The sequence below is a fragment of the Schistocerca serialis genome, chromosome 3, assembly GCF_023864345.2.
Source record: "Schistocerca serialis cubense isolate TAMUIC-IGC-003099 chromosome 3, iqSchSeri2.2, whole genome shotgun sequence".
In the NCBI taxonomy this organism is placed as follows: domain Eukaryota; kingdom Metazoa; phylum Arthropoda; class Insecta; order Orthoptera; family Acrididae; genus Schistocerca; species Schistocerca serialis.
The window spans coordinates 868,062,210-868,090,140 of NC_064640.1; the positions used below are offsets into that span (position 1 = coordinate 868,062,210).

A 27,931-nucleotide genomic window follows, 5' to 3' on the forward strand; every position below is an offset into this window, starting at 1 on the left:
TTGAATATTGAAGAGTAGATGGGTAGATCACATAACTAATGAGGAGGGACTGAATAGAACTGGGGGGAAGAGGAACCTGTGGCACAACTTAACTAGAAGAAGGGATCGGTTGGTAGGACATGTTCTGAGGCATCAAGGGATCACCAGTTTAGTATTGGAGGGCAGCATGGACGGTAAAAATCGTAGAGGGAGACCAAGAGATGAATACACTAAGCAGATTCAGAGGGATGTAGGTTGCAGTAGGTACTGGGAGATGAAGAAGCTTGCACAGGATAGAGCAGCATGGAGAGCTGCATCAAACCACTCTCTGGATTGAAGACAACAATACAGTTTATTCTAGGATTAGGGTAGGCTTCCTATGGAAGCGTCAGACACAAAGCTCTTCCGAAATTGTCAATTACTGGTGAGTTCAGTTAGCGCAGGACTGCCCTAGTTGCACTGAACAGCTACGCAGTGAATGAGGATAATCACATGTGATTACGGTGTTTTCAAATTGCCTTCCCTTAACTCTGGTTCCTACCCAAAATATGCATGGGACGAAATTTGGTACAGTCATTTTTGTACTGTCAATATGCAAGGAATTGTATGGTGGTGTCAGAGTGAACGAATTTTGGTTCTCCCTGTGTCAATATATACTATGTAAACGTATTCTGAAACTACAACTACATGCGAAAATAATTGTTTGTCACACAAAATATTTGTATATATCGTAAAATTGTTGGCCAATTAGTTGCTTCCTTAATTTCTTCCCAAGCAAACAGCGCCTTGTTCATCAGTTTGGGGCAAATGCTTAGTATTGCAGCAGTCTCAAACAGAAGAAATAATGTTATTTGCATAAAATTACAAATGAGTCTTTTGCTTTCAGGTTAAGGAGTGCTCGCTGGATCGTCGTCGTGTACGCTGCTCTGCTGGTATGATAATAACTATTTATTCTGCATGTATTGATTACGGTTCTCATACACGAATTAAAATATGTACAAATTTTATAATTTCGTGAGCTAAGATTGCACTAGATGTTGTTATTCAAAACGCACGTAGAAACAGGAAAAACTATTAAATATATCATGACAGGCGGTCTCAGGAGAGCCAGCTTGAACACTTACTCAAAAAAGATTCACTTTCGCACAGTAGAGCCTTACAGATTTTGCTTGCGGAGGATATAGTTGTTAAGAAGTCGGAGGAAAATGAATAGGCAGGCTGTTCAAATATGAGCAGATAAAAAGAATCAGCACAATCTTCTTTTCTGTGACCATGAACCTTGTCGCTATGTGACGACGTATACACCGTCCGTCCAAAAAGTTCCGAGACTGATTTTTATACCTGGCCTATAAACGATGCCGTGTAGGAATAACAGTGGCAGTTGGAACAAAGAACTGTAAATAACAAAAAAATGTCTCTGAGCACTATGGGACTCAACTGCTGAGGCCATTAGTCCCCTAGAACTTAGAACTAGTTAAACCTAACTAACCTAAGGACATCACAAACATCCATGCCCGAGGCAGGATTCGAACCTGCGACCGTAGCGGTCTTGCGGTTCCAGACTGCAGCGCCTTTAACCGCACGGCCACTTCGGCCGGCTGTAAATAACAGATGTGCATTCGACCAGTCGGGTGTGAGGAGGCAGTGTTAAGTACTGAACGTGCAGCCGTTGTGTGTCAATGTTCTTGTGGCACAAATGGCAATGGAGCAATATCTCTAAATCTAGCGTTTAAGACACTCCCCATAATGTTTTGAAGAAGAAAAAAGTGTGTGTGAAGTTTGTCCCGTACATCTTTACTCCCGGAAATAAAAAAGAACAACGACCCATGGACGTTTGCCGCGACTTGACTAAAATGCATAATGCAGTCAATCATTTTCTGGAAAAAATCGTTATTGGTGACGAGACGCGATTTTATCCGCACGGAACCACCACAAAGCGACAAAGTGCAGAAATTCACACGAATGGCGAACGCTTTAACGGCATAACTGACACATAACCCAATGTGACGCGCGAGTTGAATAACATCCCAAAGAATGACTTTTCTGAGAGTTTCACATGGTTGTGTAGACGTCCTGTACGTTGCACTTAAGTGGGGGAGACTGTGTGGACTAACAGCTCAGTTGACGTCTTACCATGACCATTAATATAATACTTTGTGCCTACTGAATATAGCTCATATGAATTTCGACATAAGTGAAGAAAAAAGAACTGAGTGTAATCAGCAATCTGCTACTGGCACTCCAATGATACAATGAATGCACAACTTGGGATAAACCAAGTACAGGTGTCTATTCCACAGTTCCCGTTTAGGATTGCCCGTTACTTCATAATTTGTAGAGTTATTTACGAAGACATTTTTTCGTAATGTTTTTGACGGTTTGTGGTTATGCTTTGTTTTGTTGCCTTTAAGTTTTCTTATGATCCATTTGTGCAGACTCTCACACATGTTAAACATCACTCACAAGTTTCAGTGCACAGTGCACGTCCAGAATAACTTATGTAAGTAAGAGAATAACTTATGTAAGTTATTCTCGATGTGTATTGTGCACTGGAAATCGTGAGTGATGTTTACCACGCACTTGGAAATGGGAATCATTTCCCGAAACGCGTCGTTTGAAACATACGTAAAAGAAAATCGTGACTGGTAGCAGAAAGTTATTTATGAAGAAACTCATTGTTTTCACAGTCGCAGGCTTTCAAGAAAACCATTTATAATGGACAAAATCAAATTATGCAGTTATATTTTCGAGGTTGAGGTTAAACCGCCAGGTTAGCCGACAGCGCTAATGCGCTGCTCCCTGGGCTCGGGTAGGCGCGCCGGCCCCGGATCGAATCCGCCAGGCGGATTAACGACGAGGACCGGTATGACGGCCAGCCTTGATGTGGTTTTTAGGCGGTTTTCCACATCCCAGTAGGTGAATACTGGGCTGGTCCCCACATTCCGTTTCAGTTACAGGGCTCGCAGACATTTGAAACATGTTCGCACTACTGCGGTACAAAGGCCCAAGCAAAAGAAGAAGAAGAAGAATTTTCGAAGATGAGGTTGACGTCTTTCCCTTCCTTGGCCAAACATTTTTCGTCTGAAACGAGAAAGGAATGTGGATGAAAGTGAGAAGCACGAAAAGGATTCCCCTCTTATTGACATTATTAAGCAAATACAAGGGTTGCACAAAAATATGGAAACATTGCGAGAAATGCAGATGCTAGCAAAGGTTGCAGATTGTACTGTTGCACTTGACCACGAACGACACATGTGCAATGTTCTCAATACGTTGCAAATGTCAGTTATGGTCAGAACAGCGTTCTGTGTTGTTGTGAATCCAGTATGTTGGGGCTAAGTGAATTCGAACGTGAGCTAATTGCTGTTGTTTTCATAACCAAGGTAACTGAAGTGTTTGGTGTTTCAGGAGGTACAGTATCGAAGATTTATATCGCATATGGGGAAAGCAGCAAAGCATCATCCCCTGAGTCACAGCGCGCACGGAAGTGTGAGTCGAGTTATCGTGACAGACGGTCATTGACGAGGAGTGTGACAAAACTGGAGGATGATAGCTGCAAAAGTCACTGCAGAACTCAATGTTGCACGCGCGAACCCTGTCAACACCAAAACAAAACGAATTGGTTCAAAAGAAAACGCCTTTTGCATGCTACACATTAATTTTTTTTATTTGTCTTGTGTACTCAGACGCGTTTCACCTTAATTACAAGGCATCTTCAGTGGATGTCAGAACATTGTCTAACTCATTATTTCTGAGCCAAACAGCTTTCTCTCTGGTGGCAAACTGGTTGAAAGTTTGCATTTTTCATTTTATAACCGTTATTTCTGGCAGCACAAGAAACCTGTTGGAACGAAGGGAGCTCCATAAGCAGGGAATTGCACGGCGAGCTGCAATTCCAAAACCATACATAAGTGATGCAAATGCCTGTAGCAGGAAAACGTGGCACCAAAGCCATAAAACCTGATCTATGGAGCAGTGGAAGAAAGTCATTTAGTCGGATGAATCTTGTTTCACACTGTTTCCAACTTCTGGCTGGGTCTACATACGAATAGTGAAACATTGCGAGAGTTCGGTAATGAAACTTCCTGGCAGATTAAAACTGTGTGCCGGTCCGAGACTCGAACTCGGGACCTTTGCCTTTCGCGGGAAAGTGCTCTACCATCTGAGCTACCCAAGCACGACTCACGCTTGTGTAGCTCAGATGGTAGAGCACTTGCCCGCGAAAGGCAAAGGTCCCGAGTTCGAGTCTCGGTCCGGCACACAGTTTTAATCTGCCAGGAAGTTTCATTACAGCGCACACTCGGCTGCAGAGTGAAAATCTCACTCTGGAGTTCGGTAATGATTTGGGCAGCCATATTGTGGTATTCCATCGGTCCCTTGCGTACTTGCGAAAGGTCGCATTACTATCAAGGATTATGTGACCTTTTCGGATGATCAGGTCCATCTCATAGTACAATGGCTGTTCCCCAGTGGTGATGCTGTGTTGCAAGACGACAGGGCCCCTGTAGAATTTGGTAGAATACTGCGAAAGTGCAAAGAGTCTACAAAGGAGTTTGCTTACGAATCACTTGTGTGACCGGGTCTAGAATGTTACTCAAGTGTGTGGGACCCGTACCACACAACACTAACATGGGATATTCAAATGTTCAAATGTGTGTGAAATCTTATGGGACTTAATTGCTAAGGTCATCAGTCCCTAAGCTTATACACTACTTAACCTAAATTATCCTAAGGACAAACACACACACCCATGCCCGAGGGAGGACTCGAACGTCCGCTGGGACCAGCCGCACAGTCCATGACTGCAGCGATTGATACCGCTCGGCTAATCCCGCGCGGCACAGGGGATACTGAAAGTATACAGAAAAGGGCAGCATGAATGGTCACAGGTTTGTTCGATCCGTGGGAGAGGGTCACAGAGATGCTGAAGGAACAGAACTGGAAGACTATTGAAGATAGACGTAAACTATCCTGAGAAAGTCTATTAACAAAGTTTCAAGAACCAGCTTTAAATGATGACTCTAGGAATATACTACAATCCCCTACGTATCGCTCACACAGGGATCGTGGGGATAAGATTAGAATAATTACGGCACACCCAGAGGCATTCAGTCAATCATTCTTCCCCGCTCTATACTTGAATCGAACAGGAAGAAACCCTAATAACTGGAAGAAAGGGACGTACCCTCTGCCATGCATCTCACAGTCGTTTGCAGAGTATAGCTGTAGATTTAGATGTAGATGTAATTACAGCTCGTATAGTCCAGGATTGGTTTTGTGATGACGAGGATGAGTGACTTCAAATGTCGATAACATGTGAATTTCTAACTCCCCTCATGTAATTTTCTGATCTAGTTCAGTGCCGTATAGCCTTCGATGTCTTTCCAGTAGATTCTTTACAGAAGGGTCTGGTCAACAATCACCAGACCCCAACATTATTTAACCTTTGTAGTCTACTTTGAAGAGAAGGGTGCGTAATACCTATCCAACTCCATCTTCCACTATTTAGCAGGAAGAATGGTATAAGATTCCCTTGAAAACCATACATGAACTATATTTATCCATTCTGAGGCGAATGGAAGCTATTTTACATGCCAGTGGGCTTCCTACACCGCTTTAGTCATGGTAATGTGTTCTTGGCGTTTCAAAATATTAACCCAATCCGTGTAGTTATAAACCACTGATATTTGGAAATAGTATATTGAAGAGTCGTGTTCAAATCCAGATACTGATTTAGATTTGCTTATAGATGGTACGCTGGATCACGTGAGAGGGGAATTATAAAGGGTATACCGTATAAATGCGGTGCTCTGTTTGAATATGGCTGTCAATACTCCACAAGATTTTTTAAAATACTTTCGACAGCGATATGGTTATTAATCTGTAGTCATTTAGTGACATCTCAGTTGTCCTTTTTTTCGCTGATCCAAAGCATAGTTTATTTCAAAATAGTGTTCCAGTGCGAGCATTGTGATGTAGGATTCGTAATTCACTTTGAAAGGATACTCTGATGCTCGCGCCAGAATGCTGTCTTTAGTGACTTCAAATGTCGATAACATGTGAATTTCTAACTCCCCTCATGTAATTCTCTGATCTAGTTCAGTGCCGTATAGCCTTCGATGTCTTTCCAGTAGATTCTTTACAGAAAGGTTCCGGAAAGCGCATCACGAACTCCTTACAGTAGGCGTGGTTTAAATAAGCCTCTGGGAAATCAGTAAGCAGTTGATTAACCTACCAAAGAGGATTATAGTCTTCAGGCCAGCAGTCTTTTTTAATTCCAGTGGCGAAGGATTTATGAAGCTTTATACGAGACGTTAGGAGCTCTAGTGATATAGCGCTTCAGACAGAACTTGCAGAATATCGGTAATAGTTTTCCTGATCATGTCGTTCTTATAGAGGGTGACTTCAGCTTGCCAGGCATAGATTGGGAGTGTAATGCTATCAAAACTTTTGCCAGAGATAGGTGTTCGAGTGTCATTGTTCTGCATGTCTTGTCCGAAGTTTACTTTGAGCAGATAGAGAACCAAATCGTGAGGGTAACGTTTTAGACCTCCTGGCAACAAATAGACGGGAACTTACCAGTTAACGTAGAGGAAGGTATCAGTGATCATAAGCCTATGCTAGAATCTATGAAAACGGGTCTGACAAAGAATGACAAGAAAGGTATGAAGATATTTTTGCTTAGTAAGAGTGACAGGATACAAATTTCAGAGTATATGAACAGTCAGCATCAAATATTCGGCGATGAGGACGAAGGTGTCGAAAATAAATGGAAAAATTTCAAAGGAATCGTGCAATATGCCCTAGACAAGTATGTTCCGAGTAACGTCTTAAGGGATGGGAAAGACCCACCATAGTTTAATAGCTGTGTTAGAAAACTGCTACGTAAACAAAGAGAACTTCACCTCAGATCGAAGTGAAGTAAAATCCTAGCTGACAAACAAAAGCTCAACGAAGCGAAAATGAGCCTAAGGAGAGCAATGAGAGAAGTATTCAGCGACTCTGGAAGTAAAACTTTGTCAACCGATCTGAGTAAAAATCCAAAGAGGTTTTGGTAGTATGTAAAATCTGTAAGTGGGTCAAAATCATCTGTTAATTCACTCAGTGACCATATCGGCAACGGAACAGAAGATAACAGAGTGAAGGCCGAAATACTGAATTCGGTCTTCCGAAACTGCTTCATCGCGGAAGATTGTAACGTGGTCCCTTCTTTCAATCGTCGTACGAACGTCGAAATAGCAGATATTGAGATAGCTGATCGCGGAATAGAAAAACAACTATAATCGCTTAGTAGTTAAAAGGCGTCAGGACCAGATGCGATACCTACAAGATTCTACTAAGATTATGTGAAAGAACTCGCTCCCCTGCTAGCAGTAATTTATCTAGTTCGCTTGAGCAACCAAGGGTAATTAGCGATTGGAAGAAAGCGCAGGTCATTCCCGTTTTTCAGAAGAGCCGTAGGGCAGATGCACACAATTACAGAACGATATCGTTGGTGTCAATCTGTTGTGGAATTATGGAACATGTTTGATGCTCAAGAATTATGACGGTCTTGGAGAAGGAAAATCTCCTCTATAAAATCAACATGGATTCCGCAAACAGAGATCCTGCGAAACTCAGCTCGCTCTGTTCCTCTATGAGATCCACAGCGCCTTAGACAATGGCCGGTCGGCGTGGCCGTGCGGTTCTAGGCGCTTCAGTCTGGAACCGCGTGACCGCTACGGTCGCAGGTTCGAATCCTGCCTCGGGCATGGATGTGTGTGATGTCCTTAGGTTAGTTAGGTTTAAGTAGTTCTAAGTTCTAGGGGACTGATGACCACAGAAGTTAAGTCCCATAGTGCTCAGAGCCATTTGAACCATTTGAACTTTAGACAACGGCGCTCAGGTTGATGCCGTGTCGCTTGTCCCACGGAAGTCATTTGACACCGTCCTGCATGCCGTTTGATGAAAAAAATACGAGTTTATCGAGTATCGGATCAGATTTGCGACTCGATTCAAGATTTCCTCACAGACAGAACTCAACACGTTGCTCTTAATGGAACAAAATCGACAGATGTAAAGGTAACTTCCGGAGTACCCCAAGGAAGTGTGATGGACCATTGTTTACAATATACTAAATGATCTAGTAAAAAGCGTCGGATGCTCTCTGAGGCTGTTCGCAGATGATGCAGTGTCTATAACAAACTAGTAACGCCAGATGGTAGTAACGATATGCAGAATGACCCCCAGAAAACTGATGAATGGTGCAGGCTCTGGCAGTTGACACTAAATGTAAGTAAATGTAACATATTGCGCATACATAGGAAAAGAAATCTTCTATTGTATGCCTACACTGTTGATGACAAACCGCTAGTCACAGTATCTGATGTAAAATACGTAGGAGTAACTATCCGGAGCAACTTTCAGTGGAATGATCACACAAATAGTAGGAAAAGCAAATGCCAGACCCAGATTCATAGGAAGAATCTTAAGGAAATGTAACTCATCCACAAGAGAAGTGGCTTATAAGGCGCTTGTTCAACCGATTCTTGAGTATTGTTCATCTACCTGAGATCCCTACTAGATAGGACTGATAGAAGAGATAGAGAAGATCGAACGAAGAGCGGCACGTTTCGTCACGGGATCGTTACAGAGATGCTCAATAAACTCCATTGTTAGACGTTACAAGAGAGACGTTGGGCATCACAGAGAGATTTGCTATTCAAATTTTGTGAGACAGTTTCCGGGAAGAGTCAGACGATATATTGCTACCCACCACATACGTATGGCGTAATGACCATGAGGAGAAAATTCGAGAAATTAGGGTCAATACAGAGGTTTACGGACAATCATACTTCCCACGCGCTGCTCGCAAGTGGAACAGGGTTGGAGGGCTCAATTAGTGGTGCAAAAAGTACCCTCCGCCACATACCATTACTTGGTTTGCGGAGTATGATGTGGATGTAGATGTTTGCGCTAGGCAAATACTAATTTGTGTGGGCGAATGCGTTAAAAATCTTCGTGATTTGAGACTATCCTTGAGGTGTTATCACGTTCAAATATGAAAAATCCAAAGAATGAACAACTGTCTCCATTGAGCGTCGTTGTCTCTGGACTAGCAATGAGCTCAACTCGTCCTCCGTTTCAAACCCAACAAGGCTTGTTAGTAAAACTAACAAACGGACAGGACGACACGAAACATGTGTTATCAGTGACTGTAAACTAACTGCAACAGCCACTGGACGCCTGAGCAAAGTCATGAAGCATAACTGGTCGTTGTTGCACAATAAACAGCGTTCTTTCTGATAGCAGAAAATGCGAGAAAGTTACGGCGGCAAAACCTTTAGGAATTTTATGAAGTCTTTAAATATTTTGCAACCACGTTAAGCAAAACGGAAGTCTCAGCAGCAGCTTGTAGAACCGAAGTGCGGTTCGAGACTATGGAGCGGTAAGGTGCGTTATAATTCAGCCAGTTCACACTTTATGCGAATTCAGGTAAGAAGCTGCTGCCAATAATTTCATCACGTGGCACGATTTAATGTTATTTCCTGTTAATTATTAAACTCTCAGCGAAATTTATAATATCGAGGTTTGATCTTTGCTGCATAAGTATTTCGAAAAATGAAAATTATCTTCCAAGGTAACTCTTGAGTATTATAAAATTCCAGTGAGTTTACTTTTACATTGTTGGGCAACCAACACTCAGTTACGATACAGGAACTGCTCAGCCGACAAAGCTAAGGGAAGCGTACCACCCTGGTTTCACCTCATCCTGCTCCGTCCACGACAAGGCTCAAGTGACTACAAAAACTGCTTTTCATCATTTACAGCTTTTCATTATTTTTGCGCTTGCAACACGCCTTACAGTGCCACGCCGACGGCACAATTGACTCTCAACATTGTATTGTATTGAACTGGGGACCTAGAAACGACGGAGAGGCTTCGTCCCCGCCGTAGCCCTCAGTGGTTCACAACGCAACAACAGGCTACAGCAGTCCACTCACCCCACCGCCGCCCCACACCGAACCCAGGGTTACCGTGCGGTTCGGCCCCCAGTGGGCCCCCCAGAAACGTCTCACACCAGACGAGTGTAACCTCAATGTTTGCGTAGTAGAGTAATTATGGTGTACGCGTACGTGGAGAAATTGTTTGCGCAGGAATCGCCGACATAGTGTAACTGAGGCGGAATGGGGGGAACCAGCCCGCATTCGCCGAGGCAGATGGAAAACCGCCTTAGAAACCATCCACAGACTGGCCGGCACACCGGACCTCGACACTAATCTGCCAGGCGGATTCGTGCCGGGGACCGCCACGCTTTCCCGCCCGGAATGTAGTGCGTTGGAGCGCACGGTTAACCGGGTGTCTGACTGTCAACATTCTTATTTATAATTATTATTCATATTGGTCTCAGTAACAAAAACTGTGTCAGCTAAAATTATTTCTTGTATGGCTGCTGATTTTTACTGAATCACCTGGTTCATCATATTAGCCAACAGGGCGTCTTGTCACGATCCGTGCGGCTCCCCCCGTCGGAGGTTCGAGTCCTTCCTCGGGCATGGGTGTATGTGTTGTCCATAGCGTAAGTTAGTTTAAATTAGAGTAAGTAGTGTGCAGGCTTAGGGAGCGATGACCTCAGCAATTTGGTCCCATAAGACCTTACCACAAATTTCCAAATTTCAGCCAATTAAACGCGCACATATGGGCAGCAGCGAATAAAATAAATTATATAAAGGCTACTAAACATCCCAGTAGCAACAGGAGAAATATTTACTATAACACTACAAGAACGTTATTAACGTATCGTAGCTTCATCCATCCGTGGATAACTTCTACAAGGGTAGAGGACACACCACGGTATTACTCATTAAGAAAAAAAAAAGAAAAAAAAGAAAAGAAAAGCATAATTCATATAAAGAGCCATTTCCATTCTAACAGGTCTAGTTTGAAAAGAGCCGGGCAGATAGCCCGCCGTCGACTTGTGTTAAGAACCATCCCGACATTTGCCCGAAGTATTTTACGGAATCCGCGGAAAACCCAAATCAGCATGGCGCGATGGAGACTGGGGAATCCATCCTCACGCAACTTCACATGGTTTATCCCTAGTGTACTGTACTGTTCTGCAAAGATGTTATTGGATAATGTAAAAAGCTAGTGAACAGTATACATTCATTTCTCAATGGCGATCACAAGACACACTACATACAAGTAATTTCGTAATGTAACACTACACACTTTCCACCAGCTGACGTCAGGACTGTAGTGACACTGTTTGAGTTCCATTTTGTGTACCGCATTTTACCATTTGGATGACTGTAAAAGTGAGTCAGCATCGCTCCATGTTGAGCTCAGAATGAAGATGAGCTGAGTATATTATCCATTGTAGAGCTTAGCTTCGGAGTAAAATTTTCCACAGTTTAGTGCGGAAGTGTAATGATTTTTAATAGAGAAGTTTTGTTATTATTACGTATCTGTGTTACATTTTCTTACCGACCCCTACTCTTTGTTACCTAAGCATAGTATGTATTACTTAATAGATACTTTTTAATTGTCTTTTAAAATAAGTTTGTTTCAGTAATCTCTGTAATCTCATTGGAGAATGTATTGTACGAACTGATTCCTTTGCTCTGGAATTAGTGCAAGATTGAAATTGGCAGTATCTCGTATGCAGTTTTACGGTATTATTCGTCCGCTAACTGATGACTTATCGACTGGGGTTAAACGACCTAGCGCAGTATTAAGTTGAAATCCGCGTCCGGTCACCCAGATCCAGGTTTCCCATGATTTCCCTAATTCCTTTAAGGAAAATGTTGGAACATTTTCTTTGAAAAGGACTCAACTTAGTCCGACGGAGTTTCTAATGACGTCATCGTCGATTGGACATCAGAGTTTCATTTACCCTCCCTAAATGGAGACGCACTGACCCATTTTCGTCAGTAAACTAGGAGGTGCTGGATAATTATTCGAAAAGCTGAAGCACTGACATAAATGTGTTGCTTAAGCATGGCATAGATTTTCAGGTGTATCGTACATGTGTCTACGTGAGATCGGTAATACGTCAAATGAATTTTATGAGAAGGTAATTTCTTTCTGAAAACTTGCGAAATATAGAAAAAGTCGTAATTCTCTGTGTGTAGTATCGACGTTCAAAAGGCTGATGTTCAGTTACGAAACAAATCTAAATCGTCAGTCTACTCCACTTTGACAATTATCTGTTTATCAGTTTGGAATTTAACCTCACGTGTCGTTCCTCTCATTGCGCGTATCCATTTCACTTGTTCCTTATTCTAAGCGTTGAAGTATTGTAAATGGGTTAACATGAAAGTCCTTCCTCAACAATACAAGGACAGTATAACTACTTCTCTAGTATACGGAGACAAGATGGAGAGAGATGGCGTTGGTATCAGGCTTTCTTAATGTTGGCACATGTTATGTCAGAACGTATATCAAGCGTCAACTCGAATTGCGAAATATTCCCAGTTTTGTATACATAGCATATTTCGTTCGATGGAAAATTCTTAGTTTTCTATAGTTTATAACCAGTGTAAATTCTTCTAAAGTTGATGGCGGATTATAAGGAATCTGGACCTTCATTTCCACCAGCTAAGGGCGCTGGGTAAAATCAAATTAGGAAACTAACTTTTCAACACAATTTGTACTGTTTAATCATGTATCCAATTTTTTTGTGCTGATTTGTTAGTGGGGATGAGACATGGTGCACCACACATCTCACGCGTGAGACTTTCCTCATTAATTACTTTGCAAGGAGTAAAGTGATAATTCGCGAAAACATCATCTTCTAAAAGCGTGAGAAACGGCACAGATTGCTAAGCAAAATATAGATTTTTCTGTCGACTAGTCTGTTCCGAAAGCTGCTTTGGCAGTGGGACAGTATGTATTTGAAATACGAACTATTCATCTCATTTACATTATTCTAGAGGTGTTAGTTTCCACCTACTCCCAGATTTGAACATATTTGTGACTGAAACATTTTTTTCATGACAGAGGATTAGTTTGTAGAGCGTCTAAAATCGCACTTTAGGAATAAGATCTATTCATTGGGAAACATTTATACAAAGTACATTGACCCAAGAACAGGTTATATTGAAAAATAAGTTCTCTTTTTTTTTTTTTACTTAGGAGGTACAGTCTTTTACTGCGAGGGAAAGAACTTTTTATCTTGTCGCGGTACAATCTTTCAGTTCATAAATTTTTGATATAGTACTTTATACACAGTAGGGCGCGAAAAAAGTTGTATAAATGTGGCAGACAAGTTATTTACCATGGCAGAACGCTGGACAGTTGAAAATTTTGTTTACACGCGTATAAAAATTAGAGTCCTACAGATAACTATCGTCAGGCGACCAGACTTTAATTTTTTGCTCATTTAGGAGAAAATATCCGAGCACAAATTCCAGATAAAATGGTCTCTGTGAAATCATGGAAATATGAACATTTTTTAGCGCTATTCTCCGTTTATTTATGGTTCGCACATATTTAATTTACAATCAGGTGTAACGAATTTGAGTAGATATGTTGATAACAGATCCAGATGTTCCTGATGAACTAAATCCTTATGCAGGAATTCAGGTTCCGCACAGTTAGTCTTCACGAACCAGAACGTTTATAAATGTACCGCAGTTCCCAGTCGACGCTGAGAAGAAGGGAAATGAATGAGTCTTATCTTCCTAGTAAACCCAGATGCCTTTTACTGGTAGAACTATTCAGCTCAATCTGTAAGAAAACAAAAGTTTTCCTCTCACGCCTTGTATAGCCTACAGAATATTGTTGTTCTTATGATAGACCACATTCTTGGAGACTAGATGATCTTGCGGTAGGTCCACCTACACGTCTTCCCGACATTAATTCCCTTATTGTACATCTAATTTACTCTCTTACCAACTTCCGTGTTAGATCTGCATTGAAATTTCAGTCATTGTTCTTTTCTTGGCATTTTACTATACACTCCCTTCCTGTTATTAACTTCTCCATTGTCTAGTCCAGTGGTTCCCAACAGGCCGCGGACCCCCAGGGGTCCGTGAGCTATGCCAGAGGGGTCCGCAAGATGCTATTAGAATAAAAAATATATTAAATATATTTCGTATGATAACAGATTTTTTGTTTTGGCCGCTTCCTGCATGAGCAGAGCTTTAGCGAACGCTAAATTCTGCGTCTTCCTAGGGTGTAAAGAGATCGGCAGTGAGCATGAGCAACTTCTTATTCATACGCAAGCAAGATGGATTTCTCGAGGTGGAATTTTGTCAAGATTTTTTGAACTTAGAGACAAGGTTCGTGTCTTCCTTCTTGGCACAAAGTACGCGGATTTTCTCACTAACTTCTCTTGGCTTTGCCTAGTTGCGTACTTAGCTGATGTGTTTGAACACTTGAATGTGTTAAACTTGAGTTTACAAGGGAAAAAAAATGTAGACATGTTCAAAGTTGAGGATAAGATTAGTGCTATGGTCAAAAAGTGTCAGATCTGGGCGTCAAGGATAGAAAACGAGTCACGAACTAACTTTTCTACTTTAAAACAATTCTTGGAGTCATCAGAGGAGAGTTTGCCTGACCAGATCAAGATCAATGTAGCCGAGCATCTACGCAGCCTGGCCACCACTTTTAGAGAGTATTTCCCTGAACCTGACCCTGACGACAGATGGATTCGAAATCCCTTCAGCTGTGAAGAAATAGACAGAATCCAAGGCCTCACTGAAGAAGAGCAAGATCAACTTGTGGATCTGTCCAGCTGTGGTACGATGATAAACATTTTCATCGGCGATAAAATTACAGACTTCTGGGCATCAGCACGGAGGGACTACAAGAAACTTGGAGATGAGGCAATGAAAAAGATCCTTCCATTTGCAACCACGTATCGGTGTGAGCAAGCATTTTCTTCCACATGTTTCATGAAAAACAAATATAGGAATCGGCTCGACATGCGGTCGGATTTCAGAGTGAAAGTTTCAAGTTCGGAACCTAATATTTCAGAAATAATGGACTCAAAGGTCAGATTGAACTCATCTCATTAGGAACTAAAAATTAAAACTAACTGTATACTGATAGAGTACTCTATTGTGACTGTATTTTTTTAAATAAATAATACCTTGTATGAAATGAGTGTTTTTTTATTTTTCACACATGTCTGCTTAATGCAATCTCAAGTGTGGTAACACTTGAAAGACCAATACACTCAGTTTTAATTTTTTCCTGTCATTTTCAGTTCATACGCAATTTTTATTTTTTAAGGAGTTTGTTATATTAAACACCCAGATTTGAAGACAAAGATTTTGAGCAATAATCAAAAATTTAACAATAACAATGATGGCTAAATTGAAAAAGTTTTAAGCTCAATATTTTTTCAATAATGAATATGTCAATGTTTTTTCTAAGAAACAAAAATAGAAAACGTATAAAAAGAGTCTTAATTTGGCTTTTTTAGGTACTTGATACTGTGATATGACAAGGTACCAGTCACGCTCGATGAGGGGGTCCTCAAGAAAATTTTGTTGGGAACCCCTGGTCTAGTCTATACCGTCTATGTTGACACTGTATGTAAGTCCTTCTCATAACAGACACTATTCTTTTTAAAAAGTCTCCAGATGGATACAAACGATTACGGATATTCGCGTGGGAATTAACAAGAAATTGTTTTTCAGGTCGGCTACAGTTATTTTACACCTTCATAAAGTATTTCTTGTATTTGCCAGTTAATACTTTTAGGAAAGTAATTACACAGAGACAATGTTACCGTAGTCTAAGACGGGAACGGTAGCTCTGTGCAGGCTATCCGTATAAATGAGATTTGGCACGGATAGTTCGTCGCATCACTTACTCAACCTCAATAACGAAGAGTTTATTAATATCCCTATTAGATGTTTCCCTAAGGGAGTCTATACAAACATACTCTTGTCAGCTGCGCCGAATGCTGGCACCTAGGGTGACTTTTGTCATGTGTTCGTTGCTCTACAGATGATGAGATATTTCCAATACTTTACTCTTGCACTCTTTTCTTTTCCTTATCTTTCGAGAAAAATATCTTTTCCCCACAATGAGCACGTGCATAAAGGTAAAGTTAGTCGAGATAGAATATGAGCTACGAGGGTCACTCCAAAAGAAATTCACACCATTTTTTTTTAAATCCATCTTTTATTCTACATGTTTGAAAGTTTTACAGTGTGTAGATACATCCTTTAGGAACAATATTTTCATTTCTCCACATAATTTCCATCCCTCTCAACTACCTTACGCAATCTTGGAACCAGCGCCTGTATATCCGCACGGCAAAATTCTGGGCCAACCTGTTGGAACCACCGTTTGGCAGCGCGCACAAGGGAGTCATCATCTTCAAACCTTGTTCCACGAAGAGAGTCTTTCAGTTTCCCAAAGAGATGATAGTCACATGGAGCCAGGTCAGGACTGTAAGGCGGATGTTTCAGAGTTGTCCATCCGGATTTTGTGTTCTCTTCCATGGTTTTTTGACTGGCATGGGGCCGTGCATTGTCGTGCAACAGCAAAACATCCTGCTTTTGCCGATGAAGTCGAACACGACTCAGTCGAGCTTGAAGTTTCTTCTGTGTTGTCTCATATGCATCAGAATTTATGGTGGTTCCACTTGGCATGATGTCCACAAGCAAGAGTCCTTCGCAATCGAAAAACACCGTAGCCATAACTTTTCCAGCAGAAGGTGTGGTTTTGAGTGCCACTCCATTGATTGCCTCTTCGTCTCTGGTGAAAAATGATGGAGCCATGTTTCATCACCTGTCACAATTCTTTCAAGAAATTCATCTCCGCCATTCTCGTACTGTTCCGAAAGTTCGCTGCATACCGTTTTTCTTGTTTCTTTGTGAGCCACTGTCAACATCCTGGGGACCCAGCTGGCACATACCTTTTTTAACGCCAATACTTTCAGTATTCTGCAAACACTTCCTTCCCCTATCCCAACATAGCGTGACAATTCGTTCACTGCGATGCATCTGTCAGCAGTCACCAATTCGTTAACTGTCTGCACATTGTCTGGAGTGTGTGCAGTACGAGGCCTGCCGCTGCGAGCACAATCTTCAATATCGCCGTGCCCGCTTTCATCACGTAACCTGCTTTCCCACCGACTAACTGTACTGCGATCGACAGCAGCATCTCCATACACCTTTTTCAACCTCTTGTGGATGTTTCCCAGTCTCGTTTTCACAGCATTCCATGACATCACTGACGAACGTCAAGTATAGCAGCCATCTTGAAGACATGCTGTGACGGCGCCACTCACGGGATCAGGTTGAACTAAGTTTGACAACAAGCGGGAAGGATGTATCTACACACTGGAAAACTTTCACGCATGCAGAATGAAAACTGTATTTTTACAAAAATAATGTGCATTTCTTTTGGAGTGACCCTCGTAAAATTACCCCAGTAAAGATTTTATAAAAAGTCTTTCAAAACAGATATTCGATAAAGATCTGTTACAGTGTAATACGGTCCGTACCACTATGGCACTTCGCTCGATGACTCTCTAGTAACCTTGTCACTGGCACAATATTAGGCAATATCCGTGCTGACGGTTTCTACGAAGTCGTGTTGGTGACATACTGTGCATGAAGAAGTCCTCGGCTAAGATCAGACAGTGTCTACGAACATGCATTGTGAAGCTCTATAAAATGATAAAAAAGGGAATAGAGACAGGGCGCGCGAAGTGGTATTTACACACCAACAAAAGGATTACCTGGTATGGAGAATTTTTATCGAAATTTCATATGTACGTACGATCTTTTAGGAACGACAACAAAGCTTTCACAAAGCACAGGTCTTTCCTAGTTGGTAGAAATAGATATATAACTTAAAAGACTGAGCTTCTTTGACATCAAGTGTTTTCCAGTGAAACTCGTTTCAATTAAAACAGCTACAAATTCGGTAACATAGTTTCATTTATCGACTTCAGGGGTCAGGTTACTCGCATCGATTCTGACATGTCGTAGGGCACGAGTTAATTGCGAGTCGAAGCAGTTAGATTGAATGTTCTGTGGTGCCTAGACGTTCTGTTAGATCATTCCCGGTTAGTTCTCTCTCTCTCTCTCTCTTCCGACACCACACAAAAGAAGGGACGTTAAAAACTGCAGCATCATGTAAAAGGCAAAGTTTCATATCATCCTCGTCATAAAAAGAGTAGATGACGATCGTTGTTATATTGCGTGTTAAAACGCATGTCAAACACGATTCCGAAATGTTTAGCTCTGATTTGAAATTTGCATACCTACATTTAAAGCATTCTGTTTTCAGGCCACGAGTGGCCTACCGGAACCACCCGACCGCCGTGTCATCCTCAGCTGAGGATGCGGTTAGGAGGGGCGTGGGGTCAGCACACCGCCCTCCCGGTCGTTATGATGGTATTCTTGACCGAAGCCGCTACTATTCGGTCGAGTAGCTCCTCAATTGGCATCAAGAGGCTGAGTGCACCCCGAAAAATGGCAACAGTGCATGGCGGCCAGGATGGTCACCCATCCAAATGCGAACCACGCCCGACGGCGCTTAACTTCGGTGACCTCACGGGAATCGGTGTAACCGCTGTGGCAAGACCGTTGCCATCCCTACATTTAGACGCAAGATATTTAACGCGGAGCGTGAAACGGTGCACTGCCAGTAGTTCCTTGGCACGTGTTTCACATCCTGAATACCGACCAGTGCGGCCTTAAGCAATAATCGCAATGTAATTGCATAAAAATGCCTAAGGGTAACGCAAGGACAAAAAATAAACTGAACTGTTTTCTGAAATGTAGCTCTGAAAATGAAAACGGACTCGATGCATCTCAAACGTGTCATGCGCCGCCACTGCCGATCTAAACACGTTGATTATCACCCAATATTTCTGTACAGTTTACGATGTTGTTTAACATAACGCGTCCGATGTAGGTAGCAGACAGTGCTCCGTAACAAGTTATTGTACTCTACTAGAATATTCCAGTATTTATTTACTTTCATTGAAGTTTTTTGCTCACTATTTCTGACACTCTTTTATGCCGTACTGTATCGACAGCTTCATCTTTCCCATCACCACAGCAGCTATTAATGTCCAACAATTTATTTTATGTTAGTCTTTCCCACCCGGAAAAGCTCAATACACGCCTGTGTGCCAGTATGAGGAAATGCCCATCTTGCAGGCCTACCTTAAAATGGTGAAACTTTAAGGAATGTTGGATACCGCCAGAGGATGTTGGTTCTCACTACATTTTCGAATTACACTAGAAACAAGTTTCCAACTAGACTTTTTTTTTTAAAAAAAGGCATATATTGTAGGATGATATTGATCTTCGGAACGTTAATAAGAAATTAAAATAAAAGAACGTATCGAATATTCCTGTTTATTTTGATTTCCAGAAGTCAATTATGTAGGACTTTGAGCGGTGAAATCAGTTGATACTGGATCTGTTGCGTAGTTCTCGGATATAGTGGCTCATTGCTAGAGAACACACAATAAAGAGCACACGGATGCTCGTACTGTTGTCTATCTGATGCAGACTACATGATCAAATTGTTAACTCCATTTTCGTCAGTTAATTACTGAACAAGACGGTACGAACAACTGAACAATAAGTTCGATACCATTTAGGCGTCTTGCTGAATACTTGTAGACAAATTTACAAGCATGATACACTGTACCGAAAAGAATAGTGCTGTTGAGAGCACTAGTCTCGCGCCGTAGCAAAGTCTGTCCCGGAATTCTTGGTTTGGGTTATCTATGTCGTTTTCCGCTGTACTCTAATTAAATGTTACAATACTTCCTACAACTACCAAGTCCTGATCCCATCATAAGCTGCCATCGTTGGTACTCCATATTCAATAATGGCGCTGTCGGTTTGACATTGAAAACTGATTAAAAGTCAGTGTCTTCTTTCTGACTCGTCTAGAACATGCTCGGAATAGAAATTACACTCTTCCTGTCGAAGTACGATAACCGCATAGCTACGAAGGTGATATCTTCATAACGGCATAGCTCAGTAAAAATTCACTGTCCAATTTTGCGATAGGTATATTGTTCAAAAATTGGCCCAACTAAATTAATTTAGTTTATCTGTAACAGTTCCAAATACACAATCCAAATTATTCCTTAGATTTCATTTAAATTAACATACCATGTAAACACGACATTTGCCTCGGGACTTCGATTTCATTACAACAATTTGTAGCTAAAATATAACATAAAAAGAGGAGCAAACTTAATGTTATAAGGTACAGAACTAATAAGTAAAATAAATTTTGTTAAGTGTGGACAATTGCCTTGCCAATAAAGGCTGGCTGAAATTTGGCTGCGATGAGAGCGGCAAAAAAGTGAAGACGGAGTTTCGTCGCATTAAATATCGAGACTTTCTAATACCAGGTGCGTTTTCATCCTAATTCGCCTGCACGTCGCTTTGCTTTGACAGAAACTCTCCTTCCATGACGACCGTGACCTTGATGTAGCGTTGAACACAGTAAACACCATGACGCCGAGTTTGATTGCATACACATCAAGAAAGCAATGCTCTGCCTTCTGGTAGGATCAGCTCACAGCGAATGCTACTCTACCTGTCGCGAAATTCGATCTTGTCACAATATAGGACAATTTATCGTTCCTATTTCCTGTGTACAGAATTTCGTCGGTGATATTTAGTTATTACTTCAACCACAAATAAAATCATCAGAACAAGCAATAATTCGTGAAGAAGTGATACTGCTATTTTCGAGTCTGTACTCTATCGAAACCTGTATGACAATGATTCAACTTACGCTAGACATTAAGGAGTCCCCATTTTATCGTTAAATATCTGCTTTTCTTGAGACAAATACTAATGGAAACGTTAGTTACAGCATAATCAAATTGTCAACTAATTACTGAGACGTTTTTTTCTGAACGAGATGGTACGAACTGCTGCAGGTCAAACTAAATAGTGGTTACTTTATATTGATTTGTTACAGATCTACGAAAACACAGTTAATTAGTATGGCGTTCCCTTTTTTGTGGTTGTCAGAATTTTTTAGATGTCGTGACGCACTTAAAAATTGACGCAGGAAATTGGCGAAGCCGGCCGAAGTGGCCGTGCGGTTCTGGGCGCTACAGTCTGGAACCGAGCAACCGCTACGGTCCCAGGTTCGAATCCTGCCTCGGGCATGGATGTGTGTGATGTCCTTAGGTTAGTTAGGTTTAATTAGTTCTAAGTTCTAGGCGACTGATGACCTCAGAAGTTAAGTCGCATAGTGCTCAGAGCCATTTGAACCATTTTTTGAAATTGGCTATCTGTCAGATGGCATGAACTCTACGCTGGATTCTTCACCAGCAGCTACATACCCCATGATTAAGCATCACGACGTATGAGCCATGTCAGCCATGAACGATGGAAGATTACTGTTCAATTTTTTCCTGATGGCGAGGTCATTGGAGACAGGGCACAAACTTAATCTGCATAAATGGCGGCTTTAATTCGGCCATGTTATTATAAAAGTAACTCCAGTTATGGTCCTTCAGTTGTTTAAGGTAGCTACGGAAAAACTAAACTTATGTTTTTCAAACAGGGATTTGTAACCCGATTCTCTCCAACAAGAGTCCAATGCACTAATTACCGCCGGCCGAAATGGCCGTGCGGTTCTAAGCGCTGCAGTCTGGAACCGCGAGACTGCTACGGTCGCAGGTTCGAATCCTGCCTCGGGCATGGATGTTTGTGATGTCCTTAGGTTAGTTAGGTTTAACTAGTTCTAAGTTCTAGGGGACTAATGACCTGAGAAGTTGAGTCCCATAGTGCTCAGAGCCATTTGAACCACTAATTACCGCACCACCCTAACCGGTGTTGACAGTTGAAGCAGGTCTATTAAAAGAGCAAAACATATCTGTACAGATTATAATTCGTGTTTACATAATATGCGAAAATACAGTACTGGCCATTAAAAGTGCTACACAAAGAAGAAATGCAGATGATAAATGGGTATTCATTAGGCAAATATACACTCCTGGAAATTGAAATAAGAACACCGTGAATTCATTGTCCCAGGAAGGGGAAACTTTATTGACACATTCCTGGGGTCAGATACATCACATGATCACACTGACAGAACCATAGGCACATAGACACAGGCAACAGAGCATGCACAATGTCGGCACTAGTACAGTGTATATCCAGCTTTCGCAGCAATGCAGGCTGCTATTCTCCCATGGAGACGATCGTAGAGATGCTGGATGTAGTCCTGTGGAACGGCTTGCCATGCCATTTCCACCTGGCGTCTCAGTTGGACCAGCGTTCGTGTTGGACGTGCAGACCGCGTGAGACGACGCTTCATCCAGTCCCAAACATGCTCAATGGGGGACAGATCCGGAGATCTTGCTGGCCAGGGTAGTTGACTTACACCTTCTAGAGCACGTTGGGTGGCACGGGATACATGCGGACGTGCATTGTCCTGTTGGAACAGCAAGTTCCCTTGCCGGTCTAGGAATGGTAGAACGATGGGTTCGATGACGGTTTGGATGTACCGTGCACTATTCAGTGTCCCCTCGACGATCACCAGTGGTGTACGGCCAGTGTAGGAGATCGCTCCCCACACCATGATGCCGGGTGTTGGCCCTGTGTGCCTCGGTCGTATGCAGTCCTGATTGTGGCGCTCACCTGCACGGCGCCAAACACGCATACGACCATCATTGGCACCAAGGCAGAAGCGACTCTCATCGCTGAAGACGACACGTCTCCATTCGTCCCTCCATTCACGCCTGTCGCGGCACCACTGGAGGCGGGCTACACGATGTTGGGGCGTGAGCGGAAGACGGCCTAACGGTGTGCGGGACCGTAGCCCAGCTTCATGGAGACGGTTGCGAATGGTCCTCGGCGATACCCCAGGAGCAACAGTGTCCCTAATTTGCTGGGAAGTGGCGGTGTGGTCCCCTACGGCACTGCGTAGGATCCTACGGTCTTGGCGTGCATCCGTGCGTCGCTGCGGTCCGGTCCCAGGTCGACGGGCACGTGCACCTTCCGCCGACCACTGGCGACAACATCGATGTACTGTGGAGACCTCACGCCCCACGTGTTGAGCAATTCGGCGGTACGTTCACCCGGCCTCCCGCATGCCCACTATACGCCCTCGCTCAAAGTCCGTCAACTGCACATACGGTTCACGTCCACGCTGTAGCGGCATGCTACCAGTGTTAAAGACTGCGATGGAGCTCCGTATGCCACGGCAAACTGGCTGACACTGACGGCGGCGGTGCACAAATGCTGCGCAGCTAGCGCCATTCGACGGCCAACACCGCGGTTCCTGGTGTGTCCGCTGTGCCGTGCGTGTGATCATTGCTTGTACAGCCCTCTCGCAGTGTCCGGAGCAAGTATGGTGGGTCTGACACACCGGTGTCAATGTGTTCTTTTTTCCATTTCCAGGAGTGTATTATACTAGAACTGACATGTGATTACTTTTGCACGCAATTTGGGTGCATAGATCCAGAGAATTCAGAACCTAGAACAACCATCTCTGGCCGTAATAACGGCCTTGATAAGCCTGGGCATTGAGTCAAACAGAGCTTGGACAGCATGAACAGGTACAGCTGCCCATGCAGTTTCAACACGATACCACAGTTCATCAAGAGTAGTGACTGGCGTATTGTGACGAGCCAGTTGCTCGGACACCATTGACCAGACGTTTTCAATTTGTGAGAGATTTGGAGAATGTGCTGGCCAGGGCAGCAGTCGAAAATTTTCTGTATCCACAAAGGCCTGTACAGGACCTGCAACATGCGGTCGTGCATTATCCTGCTGAAATGCAGTGTTTCGCAGGAATCGAATGAAGGGTAGAGCCACGGGTCGTAACACATTTGAAATGTAACGTCCACTGTTCAAAGTGCCGTCAATGCGAACAAGAGGTGACCGATACGTGTAACCAATGGCACCCCATACCATCACGCCAGGTGATACGCCAGTATGGCTATGACGAATACACGCTTCCGATGTGCGTTCACCGCGATGTCGCCAAACACGGATGAGACCATCATGGTGCTGTAAACAGAACCTGGATTCATCCGAAAAAATGACATTTTGCCATTCGTGCACCCAGTTTCGTCGTTGGGTACACCATCGCAGGCGATCTTGTCTGTGAGGCAGCATGAAGGGTAACAGCAGCCATCGTCTCCGAGCTGATAGTCCATGCTGCTGCAAACGTTGTGGAACTGTTAGTGCAGATTCCCGGCGGGGTCAGGGATTTTCTCTGCCTCGTGATGACTGGGTGTTGTGTGATGTCCTTAGGTTAGTTATGTTTAAGTAGTTCTAAGTTCTAGGGGACTGATGACCATAGATGTTAAGTCCCATAGTGCTCAGAGCCATTTTTGTTAGTGCAGATGGTTGTTGTCTTGCAAACGTCCCCATCTGTTGACTCAGGGATCGAGAGGTGGCTGCAAGATTCGTTACAGCCATGCGGATAAGATGCCTGTCATCTCGACTGCTAGTGATACGAGTCCGTTGGGATCCAGCACGGCGTTCCGTATTACCCTCCTGAACCCAACGATTCCATATTCTGCTAACAGTCATTGGATCTCGACCAACGCGAGCAGCAATGTCGCGATACGATAAACCGCAGTCGCGATAGGCTACAATCTGACCTTTATCAAAGTTGGGAAACGTGATGGTACGCATTCCTCCTCCTTACACGAGGCATCACAACAACGTTTCACCAGGCAACGCCAGTCAACTGCTGTTTGTGTATGAGAAATCGATTGGAAACTTCCCTCATGTCAGCACGTTGTAGGTGTCGGCACCGGCGCCAGCCTTGTGTGAATGCTCTGAAGAGCTAATCATTTGCATATCACAGCATCTTCTTCCTGTCGGCTAAATATCGCGTCTGTAGCACGTCATCTTCGTGGTGTAGCAATTTTAATGGCCAGTAGTGTACTTATTGGGAAAAAGTACCGTTTACTACAGATTTTACTGGTCCTTTCTCTAACTAATTAGGATTGGATTGGATTGTTTTGGGGGAAGAGACCAAGCAGCGAGGTCATCGATCTCATCGGATTAGAGAAGGACGGGGAAGGAAGTCGGCCGTGCCATTTCAAAGGAACCATCCCGGCATTTGCCTGGGGTGATTTAGGGAAATCACGGAAAACTTAAATCAGGATGGTCGGACGCGGGATTGAACCGTCGTCCTCCCGAATGCGAACTAATTAGGAATTGTAAAGTTACGCATAAGAATATTCTGCTTTTCACGTGTCGCAAGTACTTTTTACTTATTTATTTACGTCTACTGTTAATGTACTCCAGCACTTAACATAACTGCCGAAGAGTCAAAGTAAGGATATAGCTCTAACACTATTTGCCAGTCAAAATCATACGTTTCACTAAAATTTAAAATGGTCAATACATATTTTCGATTTGGACAATGAGGAAGAGGAAAAATGTAAAGAAATTTACCCCGGCCGGCAGTCACTTCCACGCCTGATGCCGGCCGAGGTGGCCGAGCGGTTCTAGGCGCTACAGTCTGGAACCGCGCGACCGCTTCGGTCGCAGGTTCGAATCCTCCCTCGGGCATTGATGTGTTTGATGTCCTTAGGTTAGTTAGGTTTAAGTAGTTCTAAGTTCTAGGGGACTGATGACCTCAGAAGTTAAGTCCCATAGTGCTCAGAGCCATTTTGAACCACGCCTGATCTGTGTCACCAGTTTCTGAGGCACTGGGCAGTTTTCAGGTGCCAATGTTCTTTGTGTGCAGCTGCCCCGGTGGGTCGTTGCTTTAAGTGGCTCTATGTGGGCACAAGAAGGAAAGGACATGAAGAGCACTACTTAATTCTAAGAACGTTCAGTCCGTGTTATCTCTTCTTCACAGGTTGGTCACATTAAAGACGATAATTCTTTTGGGAAAACTACAGCGATGGTCGTCATAAATCTTGGACATGACTTCCTTGTCATGTGCTGCGGAGGAGCGGCTTGTCTTTATTTTATCTCGTGTTGCGTCGCACCGACGTTGCTTATCATTCCGCTCGTGGTGGTTACACTTCCTGATGCACTACGAAAAAGCTGCACCGTTTCCTGTATGAGACCGAACATACTCCCCTCATCTTTACATCTCTTATTTAGGAAAATATGCTGCCACAGTCACTGCTGTAATGTATCCCGGACAATGAAAGTTCATGCCAGCCATGTATGCGCAGGTCCGACAAATCCACATTTGTCTTATAGATTATGTAAAGAGACTGCACATAAATAAACATGGAACAGTTACGTAATGTTATGCAGCAACTCTTGCAGCTCCGTTAAGAGTTGCCACTGCAGATGGCTACAATTCCGAGAATAAAAATGCGAGGATGTATGAAGCGTAATGTCAAGCTGTAGCTGCTGATTAGCAGGACGCTGAGTAGGGGCTGTTAGTCGACGAAAGATATTTCTTACAAAATAATTCGATACCCCTTTTTGGGGTGAAATTCAAATTATAAAGGGCGATCAAAAGCTTTTGTTTGAGGTCGCTGCTGCAGCGTATATGTTTCGATTCGAAGACCGTACGGTCCAAAAGCTATATGCCAATCAGACAGAATCGTCGTGAGCACTGAGACAATCATCCAGCGTTGAAGATGCCGATTTGATGAAATTCCGTGTCTGTTGCCTGAGGAAGTCCGTAACTGCCTGCTGCAGATCATCGTCCGACAGGAATCGACGACCCTTCGAGCCCTTTTTTAAGGGACCAAAGGCGTGATAATCGCATGCGAAAAGATCAGGACTGTAGGGCAGGTGCTTTAGTGTCTCCCACTTGAGACGGCATAAATTCTGCGTTACGACATTTGCGATATGGGGACGTGCGTTATCATGAAGTAGCTGCAGCCCTTGGCGCATCATTCCGCAACGGTGCAACGGTGTTTTTCGACAGATATGCTGCCCCACATACGTTCTTCATTCTCAGGTGGATGCCTACCGGTGTTTGTCCTTTGGCAGCCAAGAAAAGAACAACAGAACGTTGGTCCCGTCTGGACTCATTTAGTAATAACGTCGTCAAAGTTCAGTTTCTGCTTTTACCACACGTACGTCGGAAAGACACGAATAACACACTGATCCCTTGCCGACACGTCGGTGCTTATATACCCACACTGGAGTCACGCTACAAGTTTTCGTTGCGGAATCTACGCATATACTTCGTTCCCTCCGTCTCACACCTCGCCGGCCGCGGTGGTCTAGCGGTTCAGGCGCTCAGTCCGGAACCGCGCGACTGCTACGGTCGCAGGTTCGAATCCTGCCTCGGGCATGGATGTGTGTGACGTCCTTAGGTTGGTTAGGTTTAAGTAGTTCTAAGTTCTAGGGGACTGATGACCACAGATGTTAAGTCCCATAGTGCTCAGAGCCCCGTCTCACACCTCGTACTTAATAATTGCTCGCACATACATACAAACACTCATCTCACCCTCCATCCTCGTACAGAAAGTAGAGCAACCTTAAGGTAACAATATGTTTAGCGACAATGGTAAAAGATGTCGCCTGCTACTTACGTTAGAGTTATTTGCGGAGTGTACGAGTAGCTAGAATGTTTGCAGCTAACAGATCTCTCCACCATTTCCTATAAACTTTCCTCGCTCACCATACTAAATTTGGATGTTCCTACGAGTCCCTTTATTCTTTCTTTTCTTTTGCTACCGCCTTTATCCCGCATTGTGCGCATGGTCGGCAGGGTTAAGTACGGATTTGGCAAGGTTAATTTTTTCGGGCGGCCAGGTGCCCTACCTGACGCCACCCCATACACCCCGGGACTGAATCAGTGTACCCCATCTGTCTGCGTCTAGTGTAAATCGTGAAATAGTGTGAATGTGTTTCAAATGTCTACGAGTCGTCTAAATGAGGCGGGACGTGGGGACCAGCCCGGTATTCACCTAGGAGGATGGGGAAAACCGCCTATAAACCACATCCAGGCTGGCCGGCATACCGGCCGTCGACGTTAATCCGCCGGGCGGATTCGGTCCGGGGCCGGCGCGCCTACCCGAGTCCAGGAAGCAGCGCGTTAGCGCTCTCGGCTATCCTGG

The 27,931-nt window shown here is 43.4% G+C and overlaps 1 protein-coding gene across 1 annotated transcript in view; it reads left to right on the forward strand.

Annotated features, from left to right (window-relative positions):
• LOC126469605 (cuticlin-5) overlaps positions 1 to 27,931 on the forward strand; it is a 324,544-nt gene that overhangs the window by 85,202 nt on the left and 211,411 nt on the right. The window contains exon 2 of the mRNA XM_050096728.1: positions 866 to 911. Coding sequence (XP_049952685.1) covers positions 866 to 911 — 46 coding nt within the window. The remainder of the gene's footprint in view (positions 1 to 865; positions 912 to 27,931) is intronic.